This window comes from Cyprinodon tularosa, unplaced genomic scaffold, assembly GCF_016077235.1.
Source record: "Cyprinodon tularosa strain WSP-4 unplaced genomic scaffold, ASM1607723v1 ctg505, whole genome shotgun sequence".
Taxonomy (NCBI): domain Eukaryota; kingdom Metazoa; phylum Chordata; class Actinopteri; order Cyprinodontiformes; family Cyprinodontidae; genus Cyprinodon; species Cyprinodon tularosa.
The window spans coordinates 576,045-599,783 of record NW_024039236.1 but is presented as its reverse complement, the minus strand read 5'-3'; the positions used below and the strand labels follow the sequence as shown (position 1 = coordinate 599,783).

Genomic DNA, 23,739 nt, shown 5'->3' with positions numbered 1-23,739 from the left:
ATATAGTTACAAGACTTCTAACTGGAGCTAGTCTTGCTGTTTTTGTTAAAACAAGCGTGTAATTTCACACTACATTTTAAATCACCTTGTTTTGTTTCTTAAGCTGGGGGACTTACTGAATGACAACACCTTAGATTCCTTTAACAGCCTGTTCTTTTCATTCCTGGCTCATTTTTAAAGGGGATCACCATTTTTTTACATTTGGCCCTTGATTTTACATTATTCCATCATGTTCTACTCACCCATGTGAGTTTTGTGTCATTTGGAGCCGTTCTGGAGATATTCCGTTAGGTTATATCCAACTAACATCTTCCTATGGGCAACGACTTGAAGGCACAAACTAAACTGTTCACAATTTATTCTTTATGGTACGCCATCATTCATAACATGTAGGCCAATCACTGTCCCCCAGACATCCACGTTATATATATTTTTTTTATTTAAATTTTTTTTAAACAAAGCGGAGTGTGTATGACGTCATCCGCGCGTCGGACTGGAGTAGTGCCAGGCAGCCCGGGCCACAGGCGGCTACGCTCTACCCCTTCTATTCATTCTAGCTAATCTGAATCGTTCAATTCCATTTGGAGAGCGAGATCATCTGTGGTAGCAGCACTAGACATCTTCCAGGCATGTGAGGAAACTAGCAGCAGTTCAGCGGACAGGATGAATGAACGGTAGCCGGCGCGCGTTAGTTTTAGTTAGTCCAAGGTTCATTTCCCCGTTCCAGTGAGGAGATTATTCTGGAGCCAGTGTCTTCAGGCGAGTTTATTAAAAACCAGTGGTGAGAGTGTTTCAGGGTTTCCTAGTGATTCTGATCTCCTGATTCCGTTCCCTCTCATCCACTGGCCCTATCTGTACCCGTCTGATCTGTTCGCCGGGACCATCCCTGGACTCCTGCTGGATGCTGTCTGTCTGCATCTGTGCATGTCTGTCCGGGCATGCTTCTGGACCCGTCTGACTCTGAAACTGCCTTCATGCTCTGAGGATCCCTGGAAGCCTGGATTCCTCTGTTCCTCTTTGGGTCAGAACCTCTCATCGAGTGGAGGTTTCCTGTATTCCTGCCTGCCCAACCTTCCCCTGACCTGGATCGGCTTCCTGCAACTTCTCCGGGGCTGCAGGGACACTCTGGACCTCTTGAGATTCTTTAGTTAACCTGTTAACTGGTAATGTTCCATCCCTGGTGCAGCAATAATAAGGGTACTTTTAGCCATTGCAGGTTTTATATGGCAGGCTAGACCCTACCAAAGGTTTAAGAATAAACTTGATTTAATTCATACTTCTTCAGGTGTATCCGGTGACCTTGGTATGGCCATTTAACTGGTTAAATCCATTTGCTACCATATTCAGAGGTCGCCACCGCAACTCTTCAGTTAAAGTTTTAAAACCCTTCATCATGAGACCTGACGCAGCTGATATGACCGATAAGGTTGTATTTTCAACCAAGAAAGATGGGAAATAAAGCAGCAATCAAAAATCTAATTATAAAATGGTGAGAATTAACTAAGTCTTTTTTTCTTTTTCTTTTATCGTCTAAAATCAGGCCCATTAAGTCGGAGGTTCTTGTTTCTGAATTTAATACAACTGTTTAAATTGAGCTATCAAAGGGATTTCACCAAATTGTTAGATTAAGGGATGGGTTGTAGTCTGGTTTAAGTCATATTTACCAGATAATTAAACATTGATTAGTTTGTTATTGTAAACCAACATATCTTTTCAGTAGTATTAGCTTTGGAGAGGTGCTTGGGCAATACTTTCTCATTTAGCCCACAGAAACAGACACAGAGTCTATTAAAAAAAAAGATGCTTATACATGTAAGACTTGACAAGCCAGACTAATAGAATCTTTCTGGATTTTTTTTTTACTTATATTTTCAAATAAGACAGAGGATGTTGCCATCGGATCTGAGTGAATTTACTCTCTCTGGAGGGGATTACGTTGGCGTTCAAGACTACACTGAGGAACTTGAGGAGTTGAGGAAGGGCTTAGTTACACACTCTCTCAACAGAACTGCTGGATTACTCTTTTATTCAAGAGATAGCCCTCCAGGTATTCTGCATTTGAACACATTTATGCCCTTCCTCAGACACAGATACCCCTCTAATTGGAGGATAGCATTATGGACCATTCAGCACAGTTTAGCTTTCAATGGCTGTCTTTAAATGGACAGAACCATTTATTTTGTATTAAAGGTGGATTTCATATCTTTTTAAGAAAAAAAAAAAGGAAAAGGGCGACAGTTGCTAGGAAAATCCTTCAGTGAGGCGTGTGAAAGGGAGACGCGTCCTTTGAAGAAACAGTGTTACTCTGCATCTCCCCATGAGTACTCATAGACATTCATAGAGTGCATAAAGCTTCTGTTGGTACAGAGATAAATGGAGTACCTCAGTGAGACGGGGGACAGTGAACTACTGATGTGAATCATGCAAAAATTGATGGCAGTAATAAAAGTGCTCAGTGATAGATGCTCATGGCAGAGGAGCGTTATATGCCGAAGCACAAAACATAACAAGTACAAGAAGAGATCATATTAGCTGAGATGTTTCCCTGAAGGCGATGAAGGAGGCAGCACAACAGGACACAGGTGCGTTCGTTTTGGGTACAATGGAGCTGAAGTTATTTCCTAATATTTCCTTTAGAGTATGGACTGAAAATGTAAATGTCTTTTGTATTTAGTGGAATAACAATAGAAGTGATGATAAAAGACTGTCAAAGACCTGTTTGCAGGGGATATTCTCAGTGTAAATGAAAGGTTATGACTTCTCATAACTGTGTTTAAATTCTTACAGAAAAAAATGATTCCTTTTAGAAACAAACCCTTTACTAAAAAACATTCTTAAGGGTATCGGTCATATGAAGATGTTGGGTTTATAATCCATAAGCTGTGAACAACACTTGTATTTTATCATATTTCTAATCTATTGATGGTCTAATAGAGAATAAACTATTATGGCCTTAAAATTTATTAAAAAATGTAATTCTTTTACACAAAATCGATCCTCAACAGACAAAACTACATGTACAATTATCTTAATATTTACTTTTTGAATAAAAAAATAAAAAAACATGTAAGGAACCATTAAGAATGTTCTTAATAAAAAATTGATTGCATCCAATAATACAGGTACTATAACACATCTTTTTAAGCTTATTTTTCTTACTATTTGGTATTTGGATATACTTCTATTTCAAAAAGGAATTCTATAACTTCATCCAATGAAATGTTATTTTGTTTATTAAGCACTTGGAATCATTACACTTTCTGTCCTTCTTCTATTCCTACATAACAACTACAGTACAGAGGCAAACAAATAATTGACTTATAATTAATTCTAGATTAATGGGTTGTAAGAATATAATTTTTAAAAATCAGATTAACTAATAAGGTGCGCCCTGACATAATTATTTCTCATTGTTGTAATGTGGTCTTCATCCAGAAGACGGCGTCTCTATTCATCCTCTATCTAGGTGTGATGACAGAATGCGATGAGTTAATGAACTTTATGGAGCCAAGTTTTAACAAACTTCCATCAGCAACCAGATGTGAGCACTATTTCACAGTTTCTGTCTGACAGTATGTCAGAGCGACATACCTGGTAATTAAATTATTGTTTTCTTTATCTCAGTTTATGAGGGTTATAAATCTTTTTTTTGTTTGTTTGTTTGTTTTCTAATTATCTTCCTGTTTTATATCTTAACTAATCAATTGATAATTGCACACTTCATAAACTTAAACTTTCAGTTTTGATAAAAATAGTTAATTTATTATTAAACAGCAGAATATTTGTTGAAGGTAAACAAGAAGGTTTGATTGGTGAACTGTTGTATATTATATAGAGCAAACTTAACGTATACAAATCAAACAACTTAAAGCTACAGTGTGTAATTTTTAGTGACATCTAACGTCCAGACTGCAGACCGCAGCAACATGAACATCTCCCCCCCACCGCTTCTCCCCCCCAACAGTACGGCGAGCGTTACGGGACAAAATGTCTTCCACGACGTCCGCATCACCTACCTTCTCAAGTGATGAGGTTTGTTTACATAGATAATTTTACAGAGAGTATTCTCAGGCATAATACTGCCATCTATTGTTCAGTACCGTCTCAGTTCATCTCAACTTGCCGTAGTTACTTTCGAGCGTAATGGGCGATCTCGCAATCGCTAGTTTGTTGGCTCTGCGCTGCCGTAGCGCAAAGATGTCTGCCTCCATGGCTGCGAGACCCGCTCCTATGTAATTATAAATAACGAATTCTAAGGCAACGCAAATATTAAGGTTAAGAGGCTGAGCTCGTAGATGATGATAAATAACATAGTTATGTATTATATATTACATTTCTGACTGTATATCCCTGTAATTATTACACACTGTAGCTTTAACATTATAGTGGAGGACAACATTAACTTTGACCACCGACACCAGAAGCTAACGTAGGAACCAATCAAAGGAAAGAAACTAACAAACTGAAAATAAAACCTACAATAAACAGATCTGTCATGGTTTTGGTTCTGTTCAAGTTTTATTCTGAGTTTTGATTGGTCTTATTTCCATTCTTGTGTTCTAGTTATTTTTGATTGTATTTGAGTTCTTAGATATTTCTTGTTTGCCCTCTTGTGTCAGTCGCTTTTTCCCCTAGCTCCCTTCTTGCCTCTGTTCACACCTGCTCCCAATCTGTTGATTAGCCTGGTCTTTATTTCTCTCTCCCATATATTCTCCTCATGTTTAGCCACTCTCTGCTGGGTTGTCGTCATTTTTTTGCTTCCTTGTTTTAAGTATTCCTGGTTCTCTATTTTATTGGATTATGAGGATTTATGTTTTTGGATTTTTGCTTCTGTTACCCTTTTGTTAGTAAACCTTCAAGTAAGTACCTCAAGCTTTTGCATCTGCATTTGGGTCCTGTCAAACCTTCACCTCCACCATGACACAGATCTAAGAATCGGGATAAATAAAATCGAACACAGGCTTCTCACTAGTGTATCTTAGCATAGCTGGCCACTAGGTAGCGCTGGCCACTAGGTAGCGCTGGCCACTAGGGCCTTAAAATCATGATAATTTGTGGTACTATCGTTATAACAAAAACTCTTCATTAATTATTTGAAGTTGTTCTTAGGTGGCTCTGGTTGGGTGGCCTGTGCAGGGCATGTGGGCCCCGATCCTGGGGGGCTTTTGCTGGGGGTGGTCTGGTCCAGGTGCGTGGTCGGGGGCCGGGCCCGAAGCACCCCCATCCGGATTCGCTTATTGGGTCTGTTGTGGATTTAGCTGAAACATCCCATCTTGCTGGAAAAAACGACTGGAGATTCGACTTCATTTTATATCGCTTTACTTCTGAACTGCTGCAACATACACATAAACATAGAGCTACATTTGACCGTATTCACTTTAGGGTGGCCGGCTGCTGGCGGAGCCAGCGGACTCGTCCCCGCGGCTCCCGGGGGCTTTGGCATTGCGGTGGCTGGGGGACTTCCTCAGGGCTGTCTCTCCTCCTCCCTGGGTGGGGGTCGGATTTCCTGCGCTGGCCCCTTCTTGGTGCCTTAACACTCCCTTTGGGCGTCTGGGGCTTTGGGTCTCCCGGCGCTGGACTCAGTGCTCTGGGGGTGCGCCTCTTCGGCTCTCCACAACCACTATTGAGCATTTTCTCAATGGATAAACTTTACATGCACAAGTGCACTTTCACAAACAACTACAGGTGCTTGGCTCCAGGTACTCTGAGATTCACTTCCATACAGAAAGCCCACACTCATATCTTCAGGTAACACAGAGCACATGTCAGATTAAATAATACTACTTCAGTGATAGTATCTAGGTGTTACTTTATTGTATATCTCGTACCATGTCTGTTGGTTGTGCTGTTATCTTCACATCTCTTTGCAGGTGATGAAGCAGACTGAAAATGTTTTGTCATTATCTCCCTTTTATCTCCTCTTTCTTTCATATTTTCTCCTTTTTTTCTGTCTTTCCTTTCCTGTTATTCCTACATTGCAGTGTCCATATAATCTGTAAAACTCCCTGCATAATTATAACAAAGCTATTTTGTATGCATGAATCAAGCGGAACACTATGGCGATAGCACTACTGCTCCACTTGTGAAAGTAAAATCTGTTGGGCTCTTTTTGGCATCAAGACAATTATTCTTATTGACACATTGCCAGACAGGACAGTTAAAAAAAGAAAAAAAAATCATTAACCGGTAAAGTTCCGGAAAAATGTTGAATTATAATCTGTTACTTTTAATTTAACGCTGAAATAAATTTAGGTGTTTATGCATCCATATTATACATTGAATTTTTAAATAACAAAATATAAATGAAAAAAAAAAAAATAGAAAACTTTCCCATTTTAAAATCTAAAGTGTTTTTTGAAGTAGAGAACAAAAATCGTTCAGTTTAGTATATAGAATTACTTGACTCAGATATTTTATAAAGCACCTGAACTGACCGTTTGTTATTTTCTTTCTTTTTTCTGTCTTAATGTTGGCAGTGGGCTTTAGGCTGCCCTGCAAGGCTTTAAACCTGGGTTTGAATGGAGACTAAGCCATTCTCAAGCACATATCAAGGAGCTCATTTTGAGCCTGGATCCAGATTTATTGTTGATTCTGTTCATGGTGGAGAATCCTGCTTCACAGCAGCAGGTTGAGCCAAACATCCTCTAAATGTTCAGGGTCATCTTTGAGCACCATTTCACTTTTCTTTCACCAGTTCACCACAGTTCTTCCAGCAGTCCACACTTTCTCTGCTCTCTTTTTCTCATCGTCTTCTCCTTCTTTCCCATCGCCCGGCTTGCCACAGGTTTGCCTGCTGTGTCTAAAACTAGCAGCAACAGCATCCCAGACTGACAGCAGCTCATTGGATAATTTGAATCATGTGCAGTCTGGAGCTGGACGCTCCGGAGGGCTTTACCATATTAACAGGAAAAGCTGCGCAAGTGAAATTAGACACCGTGGTCGGACAACATGCAGTAATTTATAAATGTTTAAAATCAGGTTGGCTCCGGATTTGCCAGCAGGTGGGTCCGGATCCGGACCAAGGTCCGCTAATCTGTGACCTTTGTTCTAAATGAAATAATGAAAAAGATGAAGGAATCAAATTCATTCCAACATCACTAAGTCTGATTTTTTTTTTTAAGACGAAAAATCAAAATCGTTATCATAACTAGAAATGTATTGCGATAATGCTGGTGAAGGTTCTCAGTCATTCAGGTCATAGTCATTCAAACAAAAAAAGTGCTGGGGTTGGGGCTGCGCAGGAGAGTGCAGGACCTCGTCTATTCAGCCAGTCCAACAATCCCCTTTAAACACTGACTTTTCAGACACTTAGACGGGTATGGGGCATTGCAGCCTAACAAAAGAAGCCAAACGACCCCCATTCCAAAGGGATGGACCCCTTCTTCTGTTCCAATTTGCATGTTTTCTAAACAAAAACAAGGCTTTGTTTGGCTGCTGTATAAAGCCTGGAACTCAATGCTATTCCTGACATTTTGAATTGAAAAAGCTTCCTGGATGGAAGAGAAACGTCTTCAAACTCAGAACAAAGTGCAGTGGATTGTTTGTTAGTTTTTGTTAGTATCACGATAATGATGAGCGATACGATAAATGTCCACCTTCTAATGAGCAACCCCACCCCCAATTCATTAAGAAATCCAGCAGAGAACTGTGCTTTAGAAACTAAATACGGATATGAATGATTCCCAATAACAGTCCAGGGGTTCCTACCTTTACTTGAAGTCTTTAAACGCATCCATAATAAGAGTCACATAGCAGCATGTATAAATATGGCTTCTACCTTCACACAAACAATTCAAATGATCTCTCTCCCTCCATTTTACAGTGTTCCTTTAATAAAAGCCAGCAGCCATCTCCAGGTTTAACACCTCTGCTCAGGGATTTCAGATGAAAGCTTTGTGACAGACTGTTACAGGCTTTTGTTTTTATTGTTACAAGCTGCTGCAGCCTCTACCCGTCAGGCTGGAATAAAACTCCAAAGTCATACATCCAGAAATCCCAGACGTTTGGTGTGTGCTCTTTACAAACATTTTGGATATGAATCAGCTTTAAGATCTGAAACATGTGAGCCTTGTCTCAGTAGTCCATTGCATTGCAGTACTAAGAAAAGGGGGGTGTAGGGGGCATCTGGGGTCCTTGGATTTATCTATTTATTTTTGACTTCAATTTTAAAAAAGTACCAATATAACCCCTGATCATCCCATTCTAAGACACTGTGGTTTGTCAAATATTAATCTGATCAGATAATCGGCGGTGCACGGTGTGGAGGGTGATCTATTCTGCTTAGAGTGATGTCATGATGTCAGGAAGCCTCTGCCCTCAATCTAAGGGAATATCCAACATGTTTATTTCCCCAAGTTTCTGTATTTAGCCTAATTCAGTGGAAAGACAATTCAAAGTGATGCACACGAGAAAAATAGAAAAAGTACATTGAGGTGACACAGAGCAGAAATAATTTTAAAGAATCAAAGTTAATAGGAGGATTATATGAACCAAAAGGATGGGATGGTTGATAAAAATGGGAAAATTTGGACAGGAAACGTAACTAATAATGTTAAGATCCCAATTGTAAACAATTGAACAAATATTATTATTATTTTTTTTTTTTCAGTTTTCTGGGAGTTTATTTCAGATAGTGGAACTAAACACGGGTTCTCCATAGTTAGTTCTGGTTCTGGGTGTGCTGAATAGATTTGAGCAGAAAGCTCTGAGAGCTTAATCTGCTAACAACAATCTTTAATTTATTTTGGAGCTTAGAAATTCAGCCATTTATAGAATAAAAGGTGAATTTTAAAATCTATTTTGTGAGATAAGGGTATTTTGTGAGAGCCAGTGGAAGGACTTTGGAACTGGGTGGATGTTCTCTGCCTTCTTAGTTTAAGTGAAGACCCAGGCAGCAGCATTCTGGATCAGCTGCAGCTGTCCGATCCACTATTTAGGCTGATCCATGAAGATACAGTTATCAATTCTACAAAAGATGAAAACATGAATTAGGCATAGTCCATTACTACATTGTGGCCTAATGTGGGTTTCAAGCTGTGTTATCTGAAGGTGTGATTTAACTTTTTTATGCTATTCTTTACTTCAGTAAAGAATAGCATAATAGAATAGTTTCATAAGGACTTTTCTTCTTTAAGCCTGATCATTTTGCAAATTTTTTTTTATTTAGCGTTTTTGTTCAGTAAAGCTTTTATAATTCTACCATTTTATTTTAGTAAACTTCTCTTTTTTCTTGCTATATTTCATTGGGAAACTTTGTTTTTATCTGCTTTTATTTTTAAAAACTCAAACCTTTAGTTGATAAGGATCTTAGTTTATGTGAACTTCAGACTTTGGAGAAATGAACAAAAAATAACTTCATTATTTGAATATTTAGGAATTGAACATAACCTTGATAATCCTTACAGACACACAGTCTTTATTTTTTTATGTTATCTTGTATGGAAATATCTTGTTTTGATGCAGAGGTAATCCACTGTTGCTCAGATTTCTGTGGGATGGATGCAGCCAAACAGCCGCTGAGCGCTGGCATGAGCGTTTCCCAAAGCGACTGCGCTGCTAGCAGGTGCAGACGTGTTTCCATCTGTAACACTAACAGCCTGCCCTGAAAAATATGTTTACAGAAACGTACCTGTAGCTGGGCCGTGTCTCCAGTAAAAATGAGACGAGGAAGCAGCCAAACACAATGAACCAGGAGGTGGTAGAAACATTCACGGTTTCTGTTTTTAAAATCTATCATCTGATTTGAATGTCCAAACGGAAACACCATGTGGTTGTCGACCGCAGCTGTTAAGGTCACCGTGAGCGGCTTGATTTTGTGAGTGTGCGGGACAAAGTGAATGATCCAGTCAGAGAGAAAGGACACGAACGCCCTGCACACACTCACACAGACACACACTTTATCCAGATTTGACAAGGTTAGTTAATCATCTGTCACGGGGACAGGGAAGGGACGACTCCCCTCTCCTCTGTCTATCTCTCCCGCTCCATTCAATTCAATTCAATTCAGTTTATTTATATAGCGCCAAATTCACAACACATGTCATCTCAAGGCACTTTACAGTTCAACCAGATCATACAGTCAAATTGATACAAAGTTTTCTATCTAAGGAAAACCAGTTGATTGCATCGACTCATTGACTCAAATACAATCCCCCACACTAAGCATGCTTGTAGCATTCCTCCCTCGTCCTCTTCCATCATGTCCTCAAACCAAGGACATCTGTCCATTTCCACTCATATTAACCCTGCGTGCCTCCTTTCCTTCCCCTGTCCTGTTCCCTCCCTCTGCTTTCCCAGCTCCCTTCCATCCTTCCCTCCACAGTCCGATCCCTTTCCCCCCCTCTGTGGCAGACTGTCTCTCCATCATTCAGAGCTCTAATCGGCCACACATCATTTACTCCTGGCCGTTTAGCTCAAGGTAAATCTAAAGAATGGAGACAGAGAAAAGGATGAATGGCTTGGAGGGAAGGGGAAACGAGGGAGGAAGATGGAGGCTGTGTAAACTGAGGCACAAAATGATTATTGCAGGAAAAAAGTAAAAGACGGATAGTTGACAAACCCGAGTCTGTTTTTAGTCAGTGCTCCCATATTAAAGACAAAGAACCCATTTCAGAGGCACTTCAGTGAAAGTTTAAAAGGCAAAGGTAGACTCTGCATTTAGCGTTAGGAGAAAACCTTCCACTGAAGTTAGAGCGGAAGACTGTGCAGTGAAGCAGATAACGAAGGTGCACAATAACGTTTATGTCTGCGTCAAATATTACTTTTTAGGCTAAAAAAGGAAAAAGTAAACACTACCAGGAGAAATGCTTGGCATATATGGCATTACTTTTAAAATCTGGTTTGGGATGTTTTTCTTCTTTTTTATAGACAGAACTATAATTAGATTATATTTACTTTCCTTCAGCTGCCAGACATGTGCTCATTACTCTACTGTATAGAAAGCAAATAAAATAAACTCAAGCTTATGTTAGAAATGTAACAACTGTGAAAGGCAAGGAAAGTCAGGTTACTCCACAAAAACAAAAACAATCCACTGGACGTTGATTCCAAGTTTAAGACATTTCGCTTCCCATCCAGGAAGCTTTTTCCATTCAGTATGTCAGAATAAGTCAGCAACATTATAATTAAGTACAACAATCAAAAGAATATTCTTTTCCAATTGTTTGTTATAAAATAATTAGAAAATAGGGAGAAATGTAGGAAAAGTTGTTAAAATTATAATGGAATTGAAAACAGCAGAAACTAAAAGAAAGAAGGAAAATATAAATGAAGGCAAAGCAGCAAAGAGAGCGTCTGATCGGCTGTTGGGTACAGAGGAGACGGCGGTGGCATGCATCCATCAGCTGAACACTCGCTGTGAAAATCCACCAGGGAAGTCAGGAAATAAGAAAATGATTAAGAGCGATTTAATGTCATGCCACCACCAAGCCAAAACGCACATCAGTCACAGAAAGAGCAATGCACCCACACCTCTGCCTGCCTTCAACAGCACTGACTTGCTCACTCATTCATTCCTCTCTCTGCTCTCTACTCATTGTGCTCCACCAAGGAACAAGCCGTCCCCCCAAATGACCCCTTAAATTACAGCACACACATTTGTTCTTTAGGGTGTAATGTTTTCCACATGACACCAACCAAAGCTCCACTGCTGCGTCTTGTTCTGCTCACAATGCGCTCACAGCACTCTGCTGACGGCATGCAGCTCCACTTTCTGATCTAAAATACAGGCAACCAGGATCCCAAGGTTTTTAAACACTGCCCTCATCAGACTGTCAGCTACTATTACAATGTCTGTTTTAAGAAAAGCTGTAGAGGGCAAAAAAAAAAGACTTTAAATAGTTTTAGAGGAGGAGTATACATTTTTTTGATGTGAAAAGGAATTTTATTTTGATAACAGTCCCTGTTGAGATCTGGCAATGATTAAACCCCATTTTTAGCTCAAAGGCTTTGAAAGAACTTACCGTTACACTTCCCTCCATTGGTGGGGTCTCCATAATAACCAGGCATGCAGGTCTGACAGTGTGTCCCTGCTGTCAGGTTCCCACAGTGCTCGCACACGCTGCTGTTCACACACCTGCTGTGGCCGTTACACTGACACGCTGGAAGCAGAGCACACACACAATCGCTGGTTTATTAGCCGCCACATGACGGAAATAATTTGCTTTCATTTGTTACTTTGATCTGTTGCTAAAAGTTTGGGCTGTTGTTCCTCTCTACCTGGATTGTTTTGGAGAACCTGCATGTTTCTATGGAGGGAATTTTGTTCCATTATTGCTGCTGGCGAAGAAGGCTTTTTGTAAAAACAAAGTGGGAAATATAGAAAATGTTCAAACTCCTCATGATAAAAAAGGTCTTAAGAGTAAAATTAAAAGACCTTTTTATATATATATATATATATATATATATATATATATATATATATATATATATATATATATATATATATATATATATATATATATATATTTGAGTTCACAAAATGAAACCTATAAAAAAGTGAAATTTCAAAAATAAAATTAGATTGTATAAATTCAGTAAAAAAATATGAATTGATAAAATCAGCAAAGTAAAACTTTTTTATTATAAGATCAACAGAACAGCAAAGTTACTCGAAAACATTTTTGACAAAGATCTCCCAACTTTAATTTCTGATTTGCACAAATTTTTGAATTTCTATTTACAGAAAATGTCATCTGCTTGTAAGAATATTGAAACAGAATTCACACCATATGTTTGAAGTTAAAGGAATAGTACACCCAAAATATGATTAGCCTTCATTTTCTACTCACCCCCATGCTGAACAACACTCTGGAGTACTTTTTTGATATCTCAAATGCATCTGGAGATCTGGGAGGCTTCTTGCTGTCTGCTGACATTCAAATAATGGAGGTCTATGGCGCCCGAGACAGAAAGGTCCATAAAAGTCCACAAAAAACGTGTCAATATTCCTCCATACTGCTCGTCCAATGTATTCCAAGTGTCCTGAGTGGGTAGCATCCAGAATTTACTCGAAACTAAGTCATTTAGAATGTTTTTAGAGCATAAACAGTAGTGTTTAGGATTTCCTGAAAGCGTGCACATGCGCGATCACGACGCTATGGAAGCCGGCAGACCAAACCAGATGAAAGTGCGCATTCAGCGTCTGCTCTGCCGATAATGCAAGCGTAGAAGAAGAAATGTGCTGTTTACCTGTGCAAAGAAAGAAACAACGAAAGAAAAATGTCTGAGGACTTCAGTGTTGAGGAAGAGCATGAGTTCTCTGCCGAGCTGAATGCGCACTTTCATGAAGGTAGAAAATGAAGGCTAATCATGTTTTGGGTGTACTATTCCTTTAAGAAACAAAAGAAAAACAGCAAAAACTGATATTGAAATAAGTAAACGTTCCTTGATACGTGTATCTCCTCCTTTATTTTAGCAAATGACTTGCCAACGGTATGAGTGTTTTCACCTCTATTTGAATGTAAATATTTCAATTAAAAAGAGATAATGGAGATTTCTTTTTTATTATAAGTGCAAAAATCTTATTCCTTAAGTAGATCATTTTACTTACCTTCTGAAATCAAGCCAATTTACAGTATTTTAATAAAACCTTTTCATTTACTGCATATTTGGTAGTTTGGTATCTTCACTGTGAAAATAAAAATATTTTATAATAAAGTCGATATTTCTTTTAATTTGAGCAGGTGAGTAAGACAGTTTGCCAATGCAGTTATATCCATCCATTTTTTAACAAGCGGGGTGGTGAGGGGTGCTAGTGTCTATCTCCAGCTGTCTACGGGGGAGAGGCGGGGTCCACCCTGGACAGGTCACCAGTCCATCGCAGGGCAACACAGAGACAAACAACCATTCACGCTCACACCTAAGGAGAATTTAGAGAAGCCAATTAACCTAACAGTCATGTTTTTGGACTGTGGGAGGAAGCATTTATATTATTTACACTTAAATAAAATATTTTATTAAAAAGTGAATAATAATTTTTAAGGAAAAAATATTCTATTTGAAGGTCAGCCTGCTACCCTGCTATAATTCTGGATAAATACACTTTTATTAATTATTTTTTTAACTTACTTTTAGATCAGTTTTTGCTGTTTGGTGGTTTTCTCATTAGTAAAACGTCATCGTACCCTGTTAGTAGTTTATGTGATTGATAAAGCTGCACATAATTATGAAATGAAAGGTAAATTCAACATGGCTTTTAACAATTTTGCAATTTAAAATCTGTAAGCTTAGCATGCAAATCTATTTATTTCCCTTTTATTTATTCACATAAATGGAAATATATATTTAGCAGGGACAGGGAAAGCAGCTGGAGTAGTTAGGAAAGTGGAAGGACCTAAACTCTTGACAACAAACTGGATACGAGCTGCAGCAGAGAAGAATGGACTACGATGCGGTAACAATGCAGCTATATTCAAATACGATACATGACTAAACAATGTGTTCTGATTTCACACAACTTCCTGATATGATTTGGATTTAATTCAGTTGAAAAATCTGCAAACAATATGATGCAATATATGTCCATCTAATACAGTCATACCAATCTACAACACAACCCAGGTCTTTGAAATAAAAACATTTCTATTCTTCAGAATAGAGAAACGATAAAAACAGATTAGCTGTTCACATTTGATATTTTACCCAATGAATGGGTGCATTCATAAGGATGGAAATATTATTGCACTCCTAAGAAGTAGATGGAATAATTGATAATAAAAGTATCTATGTCTGTGTTAAAACAGCAGTCAGATTCTCAAAGTCTGAGAAATCCTTGCAAAGGAAATCCCTGGAAACCAATGTTAAAAGAAGTTCTCTATCTGTAGTAACTGTGGAGTTTAAGTGTAATACATACATGCCCACTAGGAAGCGCTGTTACTTGTTGGTATTGTTATGGACCGTAGAAGAAGAGTGCGGGCAGTAGAAAGAGAGTAGAAAAGAAAAGTCCGTGTGAAGCTGTATGCTGTTCATGTTATAAAAATAAACCACCTTCCTGTGGAATAAGAAGTCTCTTGTAATTTACCACATAAATGGCGACGAGGATAAAGTCAAGCCGAGGATAAAGGCACAGCGGATTCCTCGGCAGACAAATGAGCAAGGCTCTCGGCTAAATTGCAAAGTTTAAAAAAAAAAGAAGAAGAACGGACGTGGAAATCAACAGAGGACCATGGCGGCGGGCATGGTAGGAAGTACCGCTCCTTTTGATTCCCAAACCCAGACGTGGGAGGAATATTGTGAGGTGCTCCACCATTTTTTTGAAGCTAATGAGATCGATGATGCAGGTCGGCAGAAAGCTATTTTGCTCAGTGCAGTGGGCAGTCAGACGTATAGCCTAATGAGAAATCTGGTAAGCCCCGCCAAGCCAGGAGACAAGACGTTCGATGAGCTGGTCAAGTTATTAAAGGACCATTTCAACCCAAAACCCAGTGAGATTGTGCAACGTTTCAAGTTTAATTCCAGAAACAGAAAAAATGGTGAAACAGTCATGGAATATGTTGCTGTCCTGAGGAAATTGGCGCAAGACTGCAATTATGGAGATAAGTTGTCGGAGATGATACGGGACAGACTGGTCTGTGGCATCGGAGATGACCGCATTCAGCGCCGACTGTTGTCCGAACCAGATTTGAGCTTTGACAAGGCGTTGAAGTTAGCTCAGGCGATTGAAACAGCCAGCAAAGATGTAAAAGACTTACAATCTTTGGATTTTTCAGCATCACATGGGAGGACGCCGCAAGTGGTGCATAAAATTTCATCAAAACAGACCCCAGGTCGGCAGCAGCTCCAGCATAAAGGTTGCTACAGATGTGGAGGTGAGCACCATACAGCGGGTGAATGTAGGTTTATTAAAGAAACCTGTCACAAATGTGGAAAAATTGGCCACATTAAGAAAGTATGTAGGTCCAAAGGCCCAGCTGGTCAGTCGAAGACTAGAGGGGGTGGTGGGCAGACAAGTAGACAAGGGAGAACACAAGGAGCCCATTACGTCAGCCAGAGGGAGGACGACAAAGAGAGCATGGATGCAGAGTCATGTTCACATTGTACAAAATAGATGAACTTGACGTACCAGCGGTAGCTCCATTCATAGAGACACTAACAGTTAATGAGACGGACGCTCAGTTCGAAGTGGACTCAGGATGCGGAGTAACAGTAATGAACCACTCCGTATTCAATACCTTGAGGGGGAAAGAGGCACCAAAGCTACACCCATGTAAAGTGCAACTCAAAACCTACACTGGTCATAGAGTAAAAGTTGTGGGAGCAGCACTAGTTAAGGTGCATCATAAGGGACGAGTGCATGACTTACCGGTAGTAGTCGTAGCAGGGTCAGGCCCCAGTCTGATTGGTCGTTATTGGATTCAAAAGTTAGGCCTACAGTGGAGATCAACCCCCCAAGTCCACCACATCCTGGAGGGGAAACCAGTAGAGGTACAGGGGAGTCCAGAAACCAAAATCCACCATGTTAGAAAGGAAACTTTAGAGGAGGTTTTGGGAAAATACGGGGAGGTGTTTAATAAAGAACTAGGGAAATTTAAAGGCCCCCCAGCAAAAATATACATAGACAAGGAAGCAGTCCCCAGATTTTTTAAAGCTAGGCCTGTTCCTTATGCCATGAGAGGAAGAGTGGAGGTGGAACTGGATCGTCTCCTTGCCCAAGAGATCATTGAACCAGTAAAACATGCAGAGTGGGCGGCGCCTGTTGTTCCTGTGTTAAAACCAGATGAGACAGTAAGACTGTGCGGAGACTACAAACTGACAGTAAATCAAATATCCAAGTTGGAGCAGTACCCAATTCCCAGAATTGAGGACCTGTTCGCTACGCTGGCGGGTGGACAATAGTTCACAAAGTTGGATCTGAGTCACGCCTATCACCAGATTCCACTGGATGAGGAAGCAAAGAGGTATGTGACCATAAACACGCACAAGGGATTGTTCACATACAAAGTACTACCTTTTGGGGTATCATCCAGCCCAGCGATATTCCAACGGATAATGGAGGGATTGCTGCAGGGCATTCCCCAGGTGGCAATTTTCCTGGATGACATCCTGCTCACAGGGAAAGATGACCAAGATCACCTGCGGACGCTGGCCATGGTGCTGGAACGGCTGGAGGAGGCTGGTCTACGTCTCAAAAGAGAAAAATGTTTGTTTATGAATGAGGAGGTGATGTTCCTGGGTCATAAAGTGGATGCAACCGGATTGCACCCAGTTCATGAGAAGGTGCAAGCAATCCAAGAGGCACCTACACCTTCGAATGTGACAGAGTTGAAGGCATATTTAGGACTGTTAAACTACTACAACAAGTTCCTGCCCAATCTGTCAACAATTCTTGCTCCAGTGCATAAACTGCTTCAAAAAGACAAGAGGTGGCAGTGGGGAGAAGCACAGCAAGTTGCTTTTGAAAAATCAAAGGAAATGATGCAGTCTGCACAAGTACTAGTGCATTACGACCCAGAGAAAGACATTGTGCTGTCATGTGATGCCTCACCTTATGGAGTAGGTGCGGTGCTGTCACATCACATGCCAGATGGAACTGAGAGGCCCATAGGATTCACCTCACGAACATTGAACACAGCGGAAAAAAAACTATTCACAACTGGATAAGGAGGGACTAGCTGTGATGTTTGGAATAAAACGGTTCCATAAGTATATTTATGGACGTAAATTCACTATAGTAACAGATCACAAACCTTTGTTGTCTCTGTTCAGTGAGATGCGAGCCGTACCACAGATGGCCTCCCCTAGAATCCAAAGGTGGGCAGTAACATTGAGAGCCTATGAATACACAATAGTGTATAAGGAAGGAAAAAATCACTGTAATGCTGATGCCCTAAGCCGCCTTCCTTTGCCCGGGAAAGCAGAAGTAGAGAGACGGGAAGAGACAGTACTCATGCTGGAGAGCGCTGACATAACATTGGTGACATCTGATCAAGTAAAAGAATGGACGGACAGAGACCCGGTGCTCTCGAGGGTGCGGGAGATGGTGCGAAATGGATGGACATCAAAGCTGGAAGGGGAGGAGTTTGCCCCCTACGAAGTAAGGAAGCATGAACTCAGTATACAGAACGAGTGTGTGTTGTGGGGCTCGAGGGTGATTGTGCCGAAACCAGGTCAAGAACAGGTTATGAGGCAGCTTTATCAGTGCCACCCAGGAGTGTCCAGAATGAAGGCATTGGCTAGGAGCTATGTATGGTGGCCCGGGTTGGACAAAAATGTGGAGGACACTGTAAAGAGCTGTACCACATGCCAAGAGCACCGCAACATTCCTGCACCCGCTCCATTGCATCCATGGGATTGGCCTGATAGGCCTTGGAGCCGCATACATGTGGATTATGCAGGACCGTTTATGGAGAAAATGTTTTTTGTGCTGGTTGACGCCTATTCAAAGTGGATGGATGTGTATCCAGTAAGCTCCGCTACTTCAGCCACTACAATTGAGTGCCTGCGAACCAGTTTTAGTAACCATGGTTTGCCTGAGTTGTTGGTATCGGATAATGGCACTTGTTTCACAAGCATGGAATTCAAGGACTTCCTGAACAAAAATGGCATTCGCCATGTAACCTCTGCTCCTTATCATGCAGCGAGTAATGGGTTAGCAGAGAGAGGTGTACAAACATTCAAGAGAATGATGAAGAAATGTCCAGAGGGCACCCTGACAACCAAAGTAGCCAGAGTGTTATTTAGCTACAGGGTTACTCCTCACACTACAACTGGTTTATCTCCAGCAGAGTTACTTCTTGGGAGGAAACTACGTTGTACATTAGATTCCATTCACCCAGATCTGAGCAAAAGAGTGAGAGGAAACCAAGAAAGACAGATGAAAGATCACAATAAAAAAGCGAAGGGACGTTGGTTCAAAACAGGAGACTCAGTGTTGACCCAGAACTTCAGTTTAGGCCCAAAGTGCACTGCAAAAAATATAAATCTCAATAAGTTATTTTTTCTTAAAATAAGTGTGTTTTTCCTTGATTTGAGGAGGTAAGTAAGACACTTTGCCAATGGAACAAGACAATTTCCTTTTAAAATAAGAAAAAACTATTTTATCGTCTTATTTCAAGTAAATATTATCTAACTATCTTATTTTAAGAGTGAAAATACTCATTCCATTGGCAAATCATCTTATTTACCTGCTCAAATTAAGGCTAAATATACTTAATTTAAGCCATTTTTTACTTATTTCTGGATTGTTTTTGCAGTAGGAATCATTGAGTCGGTGACTGGACCGGTGTCCTACAAAGTGATGCTTGGGGATGGGAGGATAGTGAGGAGACATGTGGATCAGATTCACACTCACTACCCGAAACCAGAAAAATGCAACAGCAACAAACCGGTTGACCCTGTTAATTCTAGTGGGTCTGAAGAAAAAAATGAAGAATGGCTGGAAGCTGAGGAGGTCGTTCTCGGGGGAGAGAAGTTGGAGGAGCCAATGGCTGTGGAAGCTGTGAAAAACCCAGAGACTGAACAAGGAACTGAAAAGAGTGTAACTCCAGTTAAGAGACAATCGAAAAGGCAAATAAGGTTGCCTAGTTACCTTAAAGATTTCCAGTTAGCTAAATGAAAGATAAGCTTGTTAGTGGAACAGTTAAAGTTTGGTTGTTAATGCTTAAGAGGGGAGGGGTGTAGTAACTGTGGAGTTTAAGTGTAATACATACATGCCCACTAGGAAGCGCTGTTACTTGTTGGTATTGTTATGGACCGTAGAAGAAGAGTGCGGGCAGTAGAAAGAGAGTAGAAAAGAAAAGTCCGTGTGAAGCTGTATGCTGTTCATGTTATAAAAATAAACCACCTTCCTGTGGAATAAGAAGTCTCTTGTAATTTACCACACTATCCAATCTGAGTGACATTGTTTCTGGATGTAAAGCTGCCTCATTAAGACTTGCAGCTGTAATTAAAACCAAACTTGGATCCAAACTGTGCTCACCGGGTAATGGGTGCAAGTGGAGATTTTACTTTTACAAAACCTTAAAAACCATGAATCCTTTCCCTCCATCACTAATTACTGTCTGTCCATTTTTTGTGCTGGTCGATCACATCAACATCCAAGGATTTAAAACTGAAGCTTTAATGTGACGAACCTCAGCACCTCATTGATGTCAAAAGAAGAAAGAAAGCGTGTTTATAGATGCAGCCCTGTGCAGTGTGGTGAAAACATCCACTCACCAGGGCATTCGATAAAGGCCCAGTTGTAGCCTCTGTCAGATGAGCAGAGATTCTGATCCACCACCATGTCCCGGTCGCGCACTTTGGACCCAAACCTTGAGTTTGTGGGCTTCAGGGGGCCCCGGTAGGAACCTTCCATGCACACCCCTCTACCGGTGTTGCTGGGATCGCCGCACCAGCCGCACTCAACCCTCCCCAGACACTCGGAGCAGGTTCTGAGGCCAGAGCAGTTCCGTGCTGGTGAGTGTGCACAAACAGAGAAAAGACATATTCAAAAGAATGATAAAACCTGTACATGTTATTTTATTGCAGATGAAAATGGCTCAGAACCAGTACAGCTATGCCTGATGTGTTTCAAAAATGTTAAGAAAGGAGTTAGAAGTAAATGTGGCCTAGAAGGGAACCAAAGAATGCAGCCTGTAGAAATAATCACACCTAAAACAAGCATAAGAATCATTATAGAGAATTAAGTCCACTTATTAGAGCATATAATGGAGGGAATTTTGTTCCAATGTTTTTGAAAACAATAGAAACGTCCTGTTATGTGTCATTTGGTTGGGTCACATGACTTATTCAGTGAAGGATCTGGCCTTTTGAAGTTGCAGAGAGGATTTTTTTAATGAGCTTGGATAGGTCCTTAGTGCTGTCCATTTACTGAAAAGTTTGTAATATATGTTAATTTAAGCAAATAATTGGCTTAAAAGTTAAGCATAGTTACCTTTATTGGGAAGCCTTTGTGAACAGAGTGAGCTATATATTTATGAAATGATAGTATGGCAAACATTTTAGAATATCTGGACAATTTTCAGTCTCTGACTGAGACTACCTGGATGCCCTCTCTCCATCCTCTCCTTGTACCCCAGTCAGTTTCAGCAGATGGCCGCTCACACTGAGCCTGGTTCTGCTGGAGGTTTCTTCCTGTAAAAAGGGAGTTTTTCCTCTCCACTGTCGCTACAAGCATGCTTAGTGTGAGGGATTGCTGAAGAGTCAAGGAGTCGATGCAATCAGAAAACTTTAAATCAATCTGACTGGATGATCTGGTGAACTGGAAAGTGACCTGAGATTACCTGTGTTGTGAATTGGAGTGAATTGAAATGAACTTCCAGCTGTAGTCAAAAACTAAAATAACCAGATATGAAATGTTGCCCTCTTGTTAAAAGTTTTGTTATTTTCTTCATTACCTTTCAGCCTCAGCATTTGCGCTGTGATGGACTTTCCATTTCCCCACCCTCCAACATTTGGAGAGGCATTTGTATTCATGAAATGGATTTGACATTCAAAAAGGACTTCAGAGGTGAAAATTAGATATGACACACTGTTTTTATGGCATGGCACTCAGAAGTCCTTTAAGAAAACAAAAAATCTCCATACCAAGATCTGCTGTGGTAGAAAATGGGTGAAAGGTCACACGCCTAAGAAATCAAGTGTGTGTGCGTGTTTCTGCGTGTGTGTTTTACTGGGATACGGCTCTCCTAACTTAACTTTACAGCTTGTTTTTGTCAGCTTCACTTTGCTCTCACTCAGAGCATCAACTCGTCCTCCTCTTGTCAGAAGTTTGGCTCTACAAAGACGGGGTGGGATCACGCACTCGTACAAACACAAAGAGGAATGGAAGACTTTGTGAGGTGTTATTGGCGTGAACAACAGACAGAACTGACGGAACGTATCCATAGTTGTCTCTCACAGGCCGCTAAGATTATTCAAATGCAGCATTGAGTAAAATTTGCATTTTCACGAGAAGTTCTTCCCGCTTTCCGCAGCAGCCGTCTCCAAAGCCGCTGATGTTCTAGCCTAACAAGTCTCTTGTTGTGTTTGTCCCAGCGTGAAATGCAGACCCCGTCCTCTGTTTGTGTGTTTTCTGCAGTTGCATTATTCAACAAACAGCAAAAAACAGCAATGCTGATTCATTTTTTCCCCAGAATAACCAAACTTGTGCAGTTTTTTTCCATCTTAATTTCCCACCTACATTTTTATAGTTTTCGTAATTTCCCCTAACTCAGCCAGTTTGCAGTTATTCACAGACTCTTCTCCAAGCATCATATCATTTTGCATCAATTTCTTTAGTTTTGATTACATTTCTAGTATAGCTCTAAATTCCTTTAGGCATAAATGAAATTACAGAGGAAGAAACAATTCCTTTGATTGCCTCCCCTACTGTGTTCTTCCCTCTAATGTAACTTCTTACTTATTTCCCTTCCCTCAGCTTTTCACCACTGTCAATACTTCAAAGACAACAAAGGAAGTTTCAACAGGATAAACCTAATCCACACAAAGCCGGGTTTCCGTCAACATGAAAGGAAATATGTTACTACACATAGAGTGTATTGACTGTTTAGGGAATTATTTAACATTCTATAACTATTTTAAGGGTAATTAAACCAAAGTAATACCCTCTACTTTTTATACACACTGAATCAATTGGTTTGACAGCTAATAAATAGTCCAACTGTCTGATACAGGGAAATTATGCTAGCATCCGGTCCTTTAGTATCGCATAACTGGCATGATTACACATCTGGACTCATTACGATACAGCCCTAGTAGAATTTTAAATGGTTCTTAAAAGTTTTTTAATGCTTGTTTTTTAAATAGTTTAAAAGGCAAAGGCTTTTTCCTCCTCATCTTGTGCACATATTATATAATTTCTTATAATAGTGGAATCTGTCTGTAAAATAACTGTTGGAGCTATTGTGTTTCTGGTTGGCTGCCGTGTTTGCTTTGGCCTTTCAATTTTAGCGCCTTTATTTTTAGCTTCGAGCACCAAGACAAAGTTTTGCTCTTCTTTCCTTTTTGATGGAGACAGCGGTGGTCCTGGAAGAGCTTTACCAGAGGATGGGGCCAGTTTTTGTTTTTCAGGGGGGCAGAGAACAAAAGAATAATATAAAAAAATATCTGCTCGTCTAGTGACCATGGATGATCACTCTTTATCAAGGTGCATTGTGGGAAATTTTGAGCCCACTACATCCACTAAAACTTCAAGCTCTTATCTAAAATGGCGTAAACCACTAAATACTGCACTATATAGTGATTAGGGCAGATGTTTGGACACAGCCATAGAGTCTGAAACCCAGTACAGGCACAGTAACACACCTTTCTACCAACTAGGGTCACGATCACACTGCATTATAATTTATGGTAATGCAGAGTGTCCCATTTTTTTTTGATGTCATGTTTGGTTTGGCCATACAGCCAAACTGGGTTCATCATATTAGTCAAATTTTCCAACTGAAATCTTTCAAAATGACCCCCTTTACAGCATTACCATGGCAACATAATTTTTTGTAGAAAGGTTGGTATAATCGTTCCTTAAAGCCTGCTGATTTTCATGGTTATGCTTTAGATACCATTTATGGTTTGACTGTGCCTCTACGTCATTCAGGGGCTTCAAAACAGTAAATTTTCAAACCAAAATCGTTCAAAATTCACCTTTTTATATCTTCACCATGGCCACGTCCTCTTTTGAGGAAACATGAAACTTGGCACTGTTGTTCATGGACAACATGAATAGCTGATTCTTGTGATCTGAAAAATGTTTCTGTATCTTTTACAGTTTTGGATGTATTAATCATAGTTCAACACAGCAGT

General features: G+C 40.2%; 1 protein-coding gene across 4 annotated transcripts in view; it reads right to left on the bottom strand.

The window, feature by feature from the left end:
* Window positions 1-23,739, bottom strand: part of LOC119795242 (attractin-like protein 1) — a 437,403-nt gene that overhangs the window by 277,679 nt on the left and 135,985 nt on the right. For all 4 annotated transcript variants that reach the window (XM_038303135.1, XM_038303136.1, XM_038303137.1 and 1 more), the window contains 2 exons: window positions 20,155-20,391; window positions 11,961-12,098 (listed from right to left, as the gene is read on the bottom strand). In XM_038303135.1, coding sequence (XP_038159063.1) covers window positions 11,961-12,098; window positions 20,155-20,391 — 375 coding nt within the window. The remainder of the gene's footprint in view (window positions 1-11,960; window positions 12,099-20,154; window positions 20,392-23,739) is intronic.